The sequence below is a fragment of the Cebidichthys violaceus genome, unplaced genomic scaffold, assembly GCF_023349555.1.
Source record: "Cebidichthys violaceus isolate CVI_PGR_0920_01 unplaced genomic scaffold, fCebVio1.0.p SCAF_101, whole genome shotgun sequence".
Lineage (NCBI taxonomy): Eukaryota > Metazoa > Chordata > Actinopteri > Perciformes > Stichaeidae > Cebidichthys > Cebidichthys violaceus.
Genome location: NW_027176265.1, coordinates 417335 through 431715, shown reverse-complemented (window position 1 = coordinate 431715; position 14381 = coordinate 417335). Strand labels below are relative to the sequence as shown.

Here is a 14381-nt window from a genome sequence, read left to right as displayed (position 1 = left end):
GATTAGGTGTTTTTCCCCAGAGTGCCCTTGTTAGCGTCCTCGGTTGTCAGTCTCTGGCAGGAATGGAAGTGCCATTCAGAAATGTCCTCTCATTAAGGAGGCACAGGGCGAGCTAGAGGCTTTTGTTCTACAGTAAAGTTGTATTGCGTGATCTCCCCTGTCATGTCGTGTTTCTATTAGCTCCGCATAACATGTTCAGAGTGAGTTCCCAGCCAGCATCACGCTGTCTGCGACATGTTTGTTAGAACAAACAGAGCCGTGGGAATTTGCTACTGGGAATTGAACATTTACAATCATTGTCGTTGTGGATGGGAACGTAACCTCTGCACCAAATGTGCATTCCTAAAATGATTTGTTTTGATCAAGAATTTGAACAACTTGAATGTCGAATGTCAGACATCGATTAAAAGGCTTTATTTGTGGAAGACATTTTGACTTTACTGCTGTAGCTGTTAACATTAATGAAGCCGCCATTAAAGTGTTAAATACCTATTCTGCACCTCCCTGATTGATACTATTACAGCTGCTGTTATTGCTGCTATTTTTTTTTGTTGACAATTTACAGAGCAAACAGTTAATTGATTAATAAAAAGACATTAAATGAGCATTAAGCATGTGGCTGTTCTACAGGCAGTCTAAGCTCCACCTTGAAGCCTGACTGTAATATTCCCAGTTTAAATGAGATACTCTATGTCTACTTAACTAGAATCCCAAAAAGCTGCGGTGGGCAGTCTACCATGATTCAACAGCGGAGTCTTTCCTCACCAAATCCACTTATTAGCTTCCTTGACTAGACCCCTAAAAGCCTCCAGGAACCACAGAGCAGGCCTGCGACTATGACTCAATAGTGGAGACTTTGGTCACGTCAGCTGACTGTCAGATTGTTTTTTGCCACTCAGCGATCTTTCAGCACATGATCCACTCAAACACAGTACTCAAACTGTTTGTCACTGGTAGCCTCTCCCGGCCACACTGCTCATATTGTCTCGTCTGGCCATGAAATCACACGAAGCCCTATTTAGAGATTCATGTGTTTGTTCGGCCTTTAGCTTGGTAGCTCATTTTCTAAGAAGCATGCAGGTTAATGAGAGTATGACTCGGTACCAAAAATAAGCAAATCACGTCAATTCTCGTGTTTACGTCTTTATGAGAGGAGTTTACAAAGTCTGGTTGTTTGTGTAAATTTAGCTTTCTAATTGCACTCTTGTTAACAAAAATCCTCCGAAACAGAGGTGCCCGATGCTGACTTGTGAATACATGTATCAGCTTTTTGCTGCTTTCTGCTTAGAGAAGTGTCTCAAGAATGTAAAATGCCTGAGTTGTTCTTTCTTTCCCTCTTTCTTCACAGATATTATTCGATCAGGCCCAGAGATCAATCAAGACCCAGCTTCAAACATTTGTCAAAGAGTGAGTATTAATTGGATAAAGATGGATAACGAAGCTGGTTATATCTGTGGGCAATTTGTGCTTTTGAAGAATGGCCTAATTTTACTTTTTTGTCTCATCTCTGTTTGAGAACGAGCTACAGCACATTTAGATTTTTACTCATGACTGTATCCAGATCAACTTAAAGGGGAACACTGGACATATATGAGGTGAACTTACTTGTACTTCAAATTCATGCTGGAGGAAAAGTGTAGCAGATTTTGAATACAGAAAGCCGTCTCTTGAATATTATGAATATAAAGTAGACACTGGATGTATCAAATTGACTGATGATCCAGGCAGTGCATGTAAGGACAAAGTTATTAGTATACAGGACAATATTTTCTATTCATATCACCCGGTTTAAAGTCTCCTAATACAGCACGGAATTCCAGACTGCTTGTAGGAAGCATTGGGGCCTTCTGCATTATTTCATTATAAGGATTAGCAGCTTTTGCCTCTGGCACACCGAGGCTTAACACCCACATCATCAGCCATGCTTCTCAGAGAAGGCTGGGAACCATCATTATTACTCACTACCTTCCTACACTCAAACACTAATCTCACCAAAGAGTTTGAGCACTTTGTCCTGAACAAGTGGTTCAACCCTTAGTTACGGAGACACAAGACCTGGATCAAGTAATTTACAAAGTCATTATTTTTTTTAACCTTATTGGATTTCCCCCTGACCTAGATTCATGAAATCACCTTTAACCGCTGCGTGTTCCTGTTGCCTGACCATGGCTGTGTTGCTTCATATCCAGAGATAACTTGGCTTCCTTTGACATTTCACCTTTCCCCTCACAACATTGTTGACAACAAAGGGACATGTCCTATTTGACCTCGGGTCATAGAGTTTGTCAAACCCCTTAAGCTTGATCCCATAATTGTTTGAACATGCTGTTATAATACTTTAAATATTTTGGTGCAGCAACTAAGAGTATTTCCACCTCAGATTATAGATCAACAGCGAAAAACTAATTTGTAAAACCTTTATTCTCAAATCCAAACAAATCATTTAGTATCTTAGATTTAATTAACAGCAGATTATTTTCCTGAATTTGATTTCCCCATTTGCGCCCTCTTTCATGCTAAGAGATACTTGTACAATATATTCAGTTCACTTTATGTGTTTGTCTTAATGAACCTCTGTCTCCTCCCTTCCTTTGTCAGTGACATACGTAAGTTCAAGGAAGCCAAGAAGCAATTTGACAAAGTCAGCGAGGAAAAGGAGGGCGCGCTGATCAAGAACGCCCAGGCTCCCCGCAACAAGCAGCACGAGGTGGAGGAGGCCACCAACATCCTCACGGCCACACGCAAGTGCTTCCGACACATCGTCCTCGACTACGTTTTACAGGTACACCAAAACTATACGTGCAATTAAAGTGTGTGAGAAATGAGAGAAAAGCCCGGTCCAGTGTATTTCAATACATGCTGTGATCATTGAATTTATTTCCTGTTGAGCCTCATTTCAATCCACATTTTACATGAAAAAATACATTCGGTTCTCTAAAGTGATACAGTAATAGAGAATGTGGACATGCAGCTTTTAAAATATGCTGATGTGGCACAGAGAGGAATGAACAGCAGCTGTGTTTGAGTCAGTTGCATTCAAAGTGAAATACCCAAGCTCATCCACATGTTCCAGTTTACCTCATCAGAGTTGATTTTGGCAAAAAGACGAAGAAGGTAGAAGCAGATTAATAAGCAGGACACAGTGAGCAGCAGTTGCATTTGTTGGATCAGTGTCAACAGAAATAGCCGCAGAAGAAGAAGAAGAAGTCGTTTTTGATTTCCTTTTCTTCTTCTTTTTTTCATGCCTGTTACATGCACAACTAAAATTAATAAAATACTGCTGTCTTCTGATGTTTATAATTAATCCGATTAAGGAGTTAATATGCATTTTCACATTAGGCCTCAACCCAGCTCCCTAGACTGATGAAAAATTATAGATCTGTCGTTATTTCAGTCATTTTGGTCAGTAACAAAATGTTTGTGTGGCCAGTGAGCCATCATACTTGATGACGCGCTATGGTGGAGAAATGATTCATATTTTTAGGTAAGATGAATATAGAACAAGCAGCAGAAGGAGAACGTATATTAGAAACCAACTGAAAAGATTGTTTTAATTCATCATAAAAACCTCTCCGGTCTAACAGTACTTGAAGAATGCTGCTACAAATTGAACATTGGAAGAAAAACAACTGGTATCGAAATGAATTAAATCAAACACTGCAGATCCCCTTTTCTGCAAATATGTTCCTTCTTCTTATGCATCTGTTAACATCTGGTAGATCTTTTTTTTTCTGTCAAAGCCAAACAGATGTGTCATTGAATACAGTCGGTCTCTCCTCGTGGCCACAGAAGCACTGATGAATGCTTCATGCTTTCTGATAAGGCAGCTGCCAGCCCTGTTATTGAATCTCACTCCAAAAGAAACAGACAATGCTGTACGGGCACAGTTCGCTCCAGAATTAGATTTTGAAAAGAAACCACAAAGCAGGTTTCAAAATAGGTTTGGCAGTCTGCTCCAGTGGCCCACTGCATAATCACTCTCTCATAAAATGATGCCTGGCAGTGAGAAATTAGTTTTTTTCTGTCTTGCCTCTTAGTCTGCTTATAGGAAATCTATGCACCCAAGAGCTTGCACAGCTGAAGTAAATGAGTCTCCTTTTAAAGTTCTCATTCGGGTAGCGCTGTCAGCACTTTTACAATGTTGCTATCTTCTGCAGCTTTGGTTGTAGGAAACATTTCCGATGGATTCTAGCTTTATTTTTTGTTGTTTATAGATTGTTTTTGTGGCATTTTTGCTTAATTATATAGTGCACAGTTTACAGTGACATGCAAGATGGTAGAGGGAGAGGAAAATATATGAGAGAGTTGTAAGCCAGACTTGCATTCATGACATTTTAAGAATGTAGCGCTTCTCTTTTACCCTGTTGTGCCACGTAGAGCTAGATCATAAAAATACTGAACTTTACTCTGTTGGTTTGCTTTATTGAATGTTGGTCAAGCCTAGAAAAACAACATGTAAATGTAATGTATGATGTGAGAAACAGATGATCCATCCATCTGACTTCATGTAGATGTTGCTTGTCTACTCTGACATACAAACCAGTAAAAGCAGAAGCACAGTTTGTAGAGATAAACTTAACAGACCTGACATTTCCCCTGCCTCAATAGTGACTAATTAAGCCCAAATCCTTTTACCACAACTTACCAACCAATTACCAACATAATGCTCATAAACTTTGCACGTGGCAGTTGCGTTTGTTGACACCATGATACCGCTCATAGCTGCCACTTGATTCAAAACTACTAATTGACTGTAATCGAGAGAAGGAGGGGGCTTGTAAAAGATGTGATGCATCAGCCGCTGTGGCTAGGAGATGGAAAAATAAGCTTCCTCCCCTGGGTGGGGAGTTACATCTGTGTATAAACACAAAGTGTGGTTGGTGTTGCTAAGGAAAAGGGACTCACAACGTACAGCCACAACAGGGATTTGAACTTGTGTTCTTCAGTGGAATCAAATGTTTGATGTCCCTGCTTTCAGGACATAAGCATGAGGCAGAGTGTTGAAATTCATACAGAAGCTCCCTCGCCTTTTTAAGTAGTCGAATGCACGACGCCCAGTCAGTGAGTCTACTGTCGCACAGTCACATTGAAGGCTGCCAGCTTGACCGTATTTACAACCTGTTATAATGAATCTCTACTCTGTAAAATTAACCTAAAATAACTTCCCAGGCCAGGTGAGCAGCACAGTGTGGATTAGGCTGTAGATGAAGAGGGGTCTGCTGCAAACGCATACACGCGCACACGCAAGCAAGCAGAAAAAGAAACCGAAACAGGAGGCTACAATGAATGCAGCAGGACAGTGTAGATTCTAGGTGAGACTGAGTTGAACATGAGACACGGAGCTCCTCCTGGTGTCGTTAGGAAGAACTGCTGTCCAGTAATGCTTGGGGTGATTTTTCTGCTTCAGTTCAACTAATTTCACGCTTGTCTACTTTCTTTAATTTGTTCTTTTCTTAAGAAGTTCTTTTTGTTCTTACCTCAGTTCCCCTTCTGTCTTATGTTCTTTTGTCCTTTCATTATTTCCGTCTCAGATATATCTCACATATTGCCACAGTAGATTTAGTTTAGTTTGTTCTTCCTACTTCTCACTGTTTGTCTTTGTTCATTACAGATCAATGTGCTACAATCAAAGAGAAGATCGGAAATTCTGAAATCAGTAAGTACAATTTTCTTTCACGTGAAATGATCTGTGCGGCAGCCCCACTTGCTCTCTGAATATTCACCGTCTTCTCCACAGATGTTGTCCTTCATGTACGCCCACCTGACGTTCTTCCACCAAGGCTATGACCTCTTCAGTGAACTACAACCTCTGATGAAGCAGCTTGGAGGACAGGTACAGCGACGCATCTCTGTACATTCAGATGTTTGACAGTCACATAAACACAAAGCTTCAGCAACTCATCGTGACAAACAATCACAATTTCATAAAAAAGGAACTTAATATGTTACAGTATGTAAAACTTTACAGTCACATCATAAATGGTACAAACAATAATGAGTGATTATTTAAAAATTGAAATGTTCTTATTCATATTTACTTTTTAGTCAACATTGTTACGTCCCATATGAAGCGAGGTAATGAGTTTTTGTTGATTTAATCATTTTTAAATCAACAAATAAATGTTATTACATATCTGAACCACTTAGAAAGATGTTTTATTACATTTTTCAAACGTATATCTAATGCTATTACATTAGTGTGTCATCAGAAAGTATTGAATTCTGCCTTAACTTTGTCAGCTAAGAAATTAAGTTGGATGTCTCCCAAGTTGTTTCACTTCCTTCCTTTAATTTGAATTTAATACTTGTGTAAAAATAAACACTAAACTAGCCCTGGGAAACATGTGCAATGTTGATAGAACATACAGTGTAAACTCTTGCAACATAAATAAACATTAATCTAAACATTAGTCTATACAGAGTAGTGGAATACATGTTAGCTAAGTTTACACACCAGTGCACTGTCATGGGTAAACTTTTTTTACTACGTACCCAAAGACAATGTTGTTTGATTACCTAGAGAGCTTTCTTGTTCAGGGGCTCATGTAGAGCTTGTTTCAGGGACTCTGAAATGAAACATTTGGTCGTGGGTTTACACCTCGATGATTAGGGGGCAGCAGACGACCTCTCTCTTTGTGTTTGTGCTCCTATCCTCTCAGTGTGTGTGTGTGTTTAAAGCTATCTTCATGTCAATTGATATTTCAGCTCTGTGTGTGTGTGTGTGTGTGTGTGTGTGTGTGTGTGTGTGTGTGTGTGTGTGTGTGTCTGTGTGTGTCTGTGTCTGTGTGCATCCTCTGATAAACAGAGCCTTCCCTCTGAGCCAGAGGATGGCCCAATTGTGACTTTAAGATGATTATCACAGTGGAGCTGCTGTTACAGTACGCAGGAATGAGGAAGAAAGCAGCCAGAGGGCTGGAAAAAAGGTTTTCCCACAGCCGGACTCACTGACTATCAGCTGAGTGAACACAGCATAGAAACCTGAGATTGATGCTGAAGCTTGTGGATTATAAACTCTGAGACTGGAGCAGTAGAAGAGCCGAATAAGAGAAGGATATTTCTCAAAATTGGGTGCAGGACCGAGGAAGGAAGGAGTCACAGTGGGGAGCAGAAGAGTAGACAATTCTTAAGAGAAAAGTGTGGCGTGTAAACATGTTTTTATGATGTTTTAACCAAGAAAAAAAGAAGGCAAATGAACCAAACACTGTTTTCCAGAGAGAACCAAAGAGTGCCGAGAAAAGAGAAGGGGGAACAGAGGACCCACTTTGAAAAGCAGATTATAGGAAGGGATAAGAGGTGAAATGTAATCTTCTCAAAGCAAAAAGTGATTGAAGTAGAATGGAAAGGCATGGACTGTAAGCCTTCAACACTCAAAAAGACAGCAAGGATTGTGTGAGGAGAGAGGGAGAGAAGTGCAAAAGACTGTTTTTAGAAATCCGGTCCTGGAAAGGGAGGAGAAGAGAGCTAGAGGGTCGGTTACAGAAGTATAACGGTGCTGTGTGGATCCTAAGCCTGTCGCAGGGAATTTGGAACAGTGCAAAACTAAAAGGAGAGGAAGATCAGAGGCCGAGCTGTGGGAAGCCGTGACGAAGAGGATTGTGGATTATTTCTTTTCTTCTCTCCATCATGAAGCTGAAGAAGGTGGAGAGGCTGTGCAGGGAGGTGTGGAGGAGCTGTCAACAGGTCTGATAATATGACTCGATTGCCTGTAGCCAATGAGAAAGAGATCAAGGGTGGGGAAAATCAACAATACAGACCCACAAAATGCTCGTACACTTTGGTCTTCATATATTCTGTAAAGTTTGGTGAGAGGAAATGATAGAAGTGAAGTTAAACAAATAAAGCTGGTTACAGAAATATACACTACATTATAGGCATTTAGTTGTCTTTCATGAGATTGCTGCCAGTGTTTTTGCTTGGGAACAGAAGACTGGTTGTTGGAATTATTATAAAAATAAAGATAAGAATGTGTTTTTTGCAGAAAACTGAGGAACTGTTACAGTAGTGTTCTTGTGGTTGCTTGGTAATGAGTTACTGAGCTGGTATATAGACAAAGCTCAATAAATGACACAGAAGGGGCATTATAAGACACATGGAAACATCATCTGAGATCAAATTCCTTGTTCATCATATAAACTAAGACAGCTGAAGTTACTTTTCCAATGTGTTTGAATGACCACTTTATGATTCATGTCAAAGATGACACTTTTTCCACCCTTGCCTTTGGAAACAGCTTCTAAATATAAGATATTCTGCTGATTGCATCGTTCCATGACACAAAGCCTCAGGATTGAACATGTGTTGAGTGCATATATTCATTCAGCAGGATGTTTTGTATCTTTTTTCCGTGAATCATGCAGCTTGTCATCACAGTGTTACATGTTAAGACGGATCTGAGCAGAAGTCCGAGTGACCCAAATGTTTCAGTGTGTGGTCGGTAGGAGACTGGCGTCTTGCATAATAAGAGAGATAAGATGTGAAAGGTAAGGTGAGTCTTTCACAAAAATATGGGGAGATGGAAACACACACCTGTCTTTGTAGATACATATAGAAGCAGATAGACAGCATGAACTGGACCGGACTAGTTATGGTGCGACAGAGGAAAACATTTCCCATCTGATGTTATCAGCCTGCCGCTCTGCCGTCCACCCATTTCCTCTCCAAACAAAACAAAAGATCCGGCTGCCTCAAACGCTGTCTTCTCTGAAATAATTGGGTCGCAGCTTCTTTTGTCATATTTTCCCCAAAAGTAATATATTTAGTGAAAGAAAACAAAGTTATACAGAATACATAGAATGTTGTTTTTTCAAGAAAGGAAGTAAAGTGGTTCCGCTCTCTTTTATCTCATCTGGCACGCTGACTTCTCTGTAACCCGTTAGTATGAATTATCATTTAGTTTGAAGTTGTGGTACAGAAACTGGGGTCTGTGAAGCCACAGCAGGCATTAAAACCTGGTGATGAACACAGCTAATCTGTAGTAAACATGCCGTTCTCTGTGTGATACGCAGATACTGATCCCTCTGTTTGAAGCTTGAGACACAATGATTTAGGTCAGATTGCGGTCACAGACTATCAAAAAGCACACAGTCCAATCTCACTGCTCTTAGGTAAAATAACACATTTTCGGCATTACCCTATGACCTCCAGCACTTCATTAAAGTCTTTTTATTTTCTTGCTTTCTTCTCTGCTCAAAAGATCCTTTGTATTTGTTGTCTACACGTGATGGTTACTCGGGACGAGGAGAATCAATCAACCCCCATCCAATTTCACACATGACGAAGCCCCCACAGCACGGCCCATCTTGTTTAGAGAGAGAAGGCCTGTCCTGTCTCGATGCGGCCAGTGGAAAAGTTGTTTATTTGCTGGATTCGGTAATGCTTTCAAGAATAGAAAGGAAAGCTTCTGTGCACACACACGCTTGCATTCACCTTCCAAGCGCAGTCGAAAGAGTGTTTTCATTTTAATGGCCCAGCGTGAGATTGTATGACTTTCACACTCACTCGCTGCTTTCTCTCTAATTGTATGGCAAGATAAATCAAAAGAAAGAATGTGACTTGTTCATATTTGGCCTGTAGGAAGAATGTAAACATGTAGGCAGCAAAGCAAAACATCTTGATTCATATTGGAAGATATGTTGTGTGTGTGTCAATTTGGGAAAATGGGTTTTCTGAAAACAACAACTCGAGTGATGCGTCTTAAACGTTTGTGTTTGCTGTTTTGATTTAAGTATGTGTGTTTGGTTAGCTTGACTTATCAGTTGTTCTGTCTGTTGCAGTTGGACCAGCTGGTGGTGGATGCTGCCAAAGAGAAGAGGGACATGGAACAGAAACACTCCACCATCCAGCAAAAGGTACACTCAACATGGTCCCATCTTCACTTCCATTTCAAGACAAATGCACAAAGCACATGGAAACCAAACCGCATTCACAATTGTGAATATAAATCATAAATAACACCTTTATCCTCTTTTCCTCTGGCCAGCAACATGAAAATCACAGAAACATAAACGCATGCTCACCTCAGTGTGTGCTCAACATGGCATAGATGCTCTGAGCCAGGATTTCTCTTGCATGTGTAGTGACTTTATGGCTGTTGGATCCCACAAAGCCTTTCTTATTGCACTCGGGCCTCCTCCCATTAAAAGTAAACTCAGAGTAGTCTTCTGGGATCTTACAGGGCTTACCTTCTACCTCATGGCCTCTTGTGCTCGTAGCCTCCCTCACTGCTATACCTGCTCACCTTCACAATGCTGCCCGAGTTTGGGTCACCATGCTAAAATATCAGAACCTTATAGTACAGTTAACCAATTGCATATTACATAATTTGCCCAAAGGGGCATTCACATTATAAAGTTATCAATTTCAGCCATTCACTGTACATTTGTCTTTTGAGTGAATGAAGGTAGGACTCCGCCCTCAGGTGTAAGACGATCCCTAAGGATGATCTCAGCCACACACTCATGAATTATTGACGGCTGACGGAAACCCATTTCCAAACAAACAAGGTTGAGTTTCAGCACCCTCCCATCTCTGGTCAGCACCCACGCCAACCCTAAAATCCCCACTGAGTCACACTTGTTGATATATTACATACCAGAAGGTGCACCAGATGTTTTGACAAAAACTGTAAATGTAAAGAGGCAATAACAGAAATGTAATACTTAGAATTAACAACGGATTAATGTCTTCTGTTAATTTTGGAGGCTGTTGTTTTTTGTTTTTTTAGCTCTATGAACCCTCAACCGAGTAAATTAAATAATAATTAAAGCTGCGAGCAGCGATGAACGGGCCCTCGCCTCCTCCCGCACGTCGGGGTGCCGGCGGAACCCAACGTATGCGGCCGAGATCGTCTGCGACAGTCGGACAGCGCGCTTAGCAGTCCGATGCTTTGTTTCTGCTTGGACCACGTGACGCAGGAAATGATGCAATGCAAATAGTCCACAGCATCCTGTATCCGCTGTGTGGTGCTACAGAACATGCACAAACATGTATTATGTTGCTCTATAACAACTGTAGACGACATTGTGTAAAAGTCATGTAAATCGGATGCCGGTTGTCAAAAAACGCAGAATTACTTTGGCCAGCAGGTGGCGCTGTGAGTATTAGTGAAAATTAGCTTGTGGACATCCTCAGGCCATGAGTGTTATCAACCATGTGAAGTTTGGGACTGTTTGAAACAAGTCCAGATGAGTTACATCAGCTTCTTTGGTGGGGAATCACGCAAAGTAGCCGCCCGCTACGGCTAAGTCATTCCATCAAACGTAAAGCTTTTGATAACTTTTAATCACAAACGTCTTGAGACTGTACTGACCAAATTTGAAGTGGATCCGACAAAGTCCCTAGGAGGAGTTCGTTAAAGTATCGTGACTAAAAGTAAGCCTAAATCTATTGAAAAATCACACAAAAATCAAAATGGCCGACTTCTGGTACATTTTAGAGCATGGTCCTAAGAGACATATTTGTAAGTCTCTCTGAGATACATAATCCTACCAAGTTTCATACAGGTACCTCAAACGTAGCACTGGGGCTGCTCTTTTGAAATATTGTAGGGGGCGCTATGGAGGCAATTTAAAACGGCCAAGCCAAACACCCATATAAAATATGTCCTCCCATTACCTAGAACACATGTATAAAGTTCCATGAGTTTTTGAGCATCGCAAGCCACTGATCCATCAGCCTACTTTTTCATGGCGAATGATGGGTTGCCACAGCAACAGCGTTCAACGAAAACTCCCAATATTCATGATGATGCATCATCAATATATTGAGGCTATCTTTACCAAATTTCAGACTGATCTGATGAACTGGCTAGGAGGAGTAAATAAAAGTGCAAAATATAACATTTCCTTTTGCCAGTCGATGGCGCTATGAGTTATTTAATTTTTTTCAATTGAAATGTGCTAAGGGTTGAAGTAGCATCATGCATAAGAAATTTCGTGCAGATTGGATAATGTACCTTGGAGTTATAACAACTTCTTTCTTCCCGGCCAATGAGGCAAAATGGCCGCCCCGCCACGTCAAGGTTCTTTAATGAAAACTCTAGCTTTTGATAACTTTTCATCACAAAGGTCTTAAGAGCATCTTGACGAAATTTGAAGTCGATCGCATGAATTCTTTAGGAGGAGTTTGCTCAAATACAAAGGCTGAAAACGTGAAAAATCACCAAAAAACTGAAATTGAGTGAATTACTGTAGCGCCCCCTATTGGTTGAATGAACTGAAAATTGCAGGGTATGTTCCACCATGCAATGTGCACATATACTGCAAATCTGGTGATTTTAGGATACACGGTTTAGAAGTTATGTGTATTGATAAACAAGCCACGCCCCAAGAAGTTCATTGGTCCGTATCTTCTAAACGCTACAAGATATCAGCAATCTTTTGATAACGTTTTGTGATGGAGATCTGATAATGATCCACAGCAAATTTGGTAGCAATCGGACAAAGCGTCTAGGAGCAGTTCTCAAAAATGTGTTTTTCACAAAATTCAAGATGGCGGAAAATTTTTCCAGGCGGAGATTAGGGGTCTGAGAGGCTTTTTTGTAGAGCTAGTGGATCTGGACATGTGTGTCGAATTTCAAGTAAATCGGACATACTGGCCGAGGGGCGTCGCCGGTCCAACTTTGAGGGGGCGCTAGAGAGCCATTTTTTTACACAGAAATATGCAATCTATGTCAGATGGCTATTTTCACCAGACCTGACAAGTGTGCAAAATTTGGTGAGTTTTCATGCATGGCAAGTACCCCAAAAATGCTCCCAATGCGGAAAAATAAAAATCATAACAAGATATCAACAAGCTTTTGATACATTTTTGTGATGGAGATCTGATAATGACCCACAGCAAATTTGGTAGCAATCGGACCAAGCGTCTAGGAGGAGTTCTCAAAAATGTGTTTTTCACAAAATTCAAGATGGCGGAAAATTTTTCTAGGCGGAGCTTAGGGGTCTGAGAGGCTTTTTTTTTTAGATCTAGCGGTTGTGGATATGTGTGTCGAATTTCAAGTGAATCGGACATACTGGCCGAGGGGCGTCGCCGGTCCGACTTGTAAGGGGCGCTACAGAGCCATTTTTTTTCACACAAATATACAATCTATATCATACCCCAAGTTTCACCAGACCAGACAAGACTGCAAAATTTGGTGAGTTTTCATGCATGACAAGTTCCCCAGAAATGCTCCCAAAGAGGAAAAATAAAAATCAGAATAATAATAAAACCCCTTAGAAACTCAATAGGGCCTTCGCTGGCCCGACGTTGTCGGTGGCTCGGGCCCTAATAATAAAAAACATTCGAATTTCAATAGGGCCTTCGCTGGCCCGACGTTGTCGGTGGCTCGGGCCCTAATAAAGCAGGACATGAGGTATTATGTTACAGTATGTGGTGGTGGTAAATTGCCCTTAGCTTTGATTGTACATCACACAGCATCATTGACTCTAGACAACATCTGCCAGCTTTTAACCAAGCTGTCATCTGCTTGGCTTCTGTTCATTTGTCTGTCAGTGACGTTCATTTCCGTCTCCAACTGTGTCCAAGCGGTACATCTTCTGAGATCTCTTTTCTTTCTTTTTCACCAGCTCTGTTGTTCTTTCCTTCTGCTTTGTAATGTTTTTTGAATGCCTTCTCCATCTGTTTTCCTTTTGCCTCTCTCTCTCTCTCTCTCTCTCTCTCTCTCTCTCTCTCTCTCTCTCTCTCTCTATCTCTCTCTCTCTCCCTCTCTCTCCTCCCTCTTGCTCAGTGATGGTACGTGTGCCAACTTCCGCCTGTCCTTGAGCACCTCTCCTCCACCTCCCCTCCCTCAATTTATCTAGATGCTATTTATATGTTGTCTCTCTCGCTCTCTCTCTCTCTCTCTCTCTCTCTCTCTCTCTCTCTCTCGTCTGGCTGCTCATACACAGACAGACCTAACCAACTGTCTCTTCTTCTCTTCTACTTCTGCTCCATTCCCCCATCTCTTCTTTTTCTACTCACTTCAGGCTGCTCTGCAGGTAAGCTGTGTTACTCTTCCTTTTTTCCCCCTTTCACTGTCAGTTCTGTGTCATGTCTGCATGGTTGGATAGATACTGTACATGGAGCTGTGACTGCCTCAGCAGCTCACGTCATTTGTAATGAGACGAGTGAGCCGGTTCATCACAAGTTCAACTGGCATTATGCATGATATGATGCTAATTAATATATTTATGTCATTACGCGTGTCCCTGTTCTTTTTGCAGTTAGTGTTTAAGTTGACCTCAATTGTGCCTTATCATACAAGACTATCCTCAGTGCATCATGCTGCTTGTTTTGTGCTTAGTTTGGTTCAGTTATTTACATATGTTAAACTGACTAAAATGTATTTGTTATTGTCTTTGTAACATGGCTTTTCAGTTATCTCTCAAAGGTTTCCAGTT

General features: G+C 41.0%; 1 protein-coding gene across 3 annotated transcripts in view; it reads left to right on the top strand.

Moving 5' to 3' along the window:
- acap2b (ArfGAP with coiled-coil, ankyrin repeat and PH domains 2b) overlaps nucleotides 1-14381 on the top strand; it is a 49230-nt gene that overhangs the window by 16571 nt on the left and 18278 nt on the right. For all 3 annotated transcript variants that reach the window (XM_068729314.1, XM_068729305.1, XM_068729297.1), the window contains exons 5-9: nucleotides 1349-1407; nucleotides 2599-2782; nucleotides 5612-5656; nucleotides 5738-5833; nucleotides 9774-9848. In XM_068729314.1, coding sequence (XP_068585415.1) covers nucleotides 1349-1407; nucleotides 2599-2782; nucleotides 5612-5656; nucleotides 5738-5833; nucleotides 9774-9848 — 459 coding nt within the window. The remainder of the gene's footprint in view (nucleotides 1-1348; nucleotides 1408-2598; nucleotides 2783-5611; nucleotides 5657-5737; nucleotides 5834-9773; nucleotides 9849-14381) is intronic.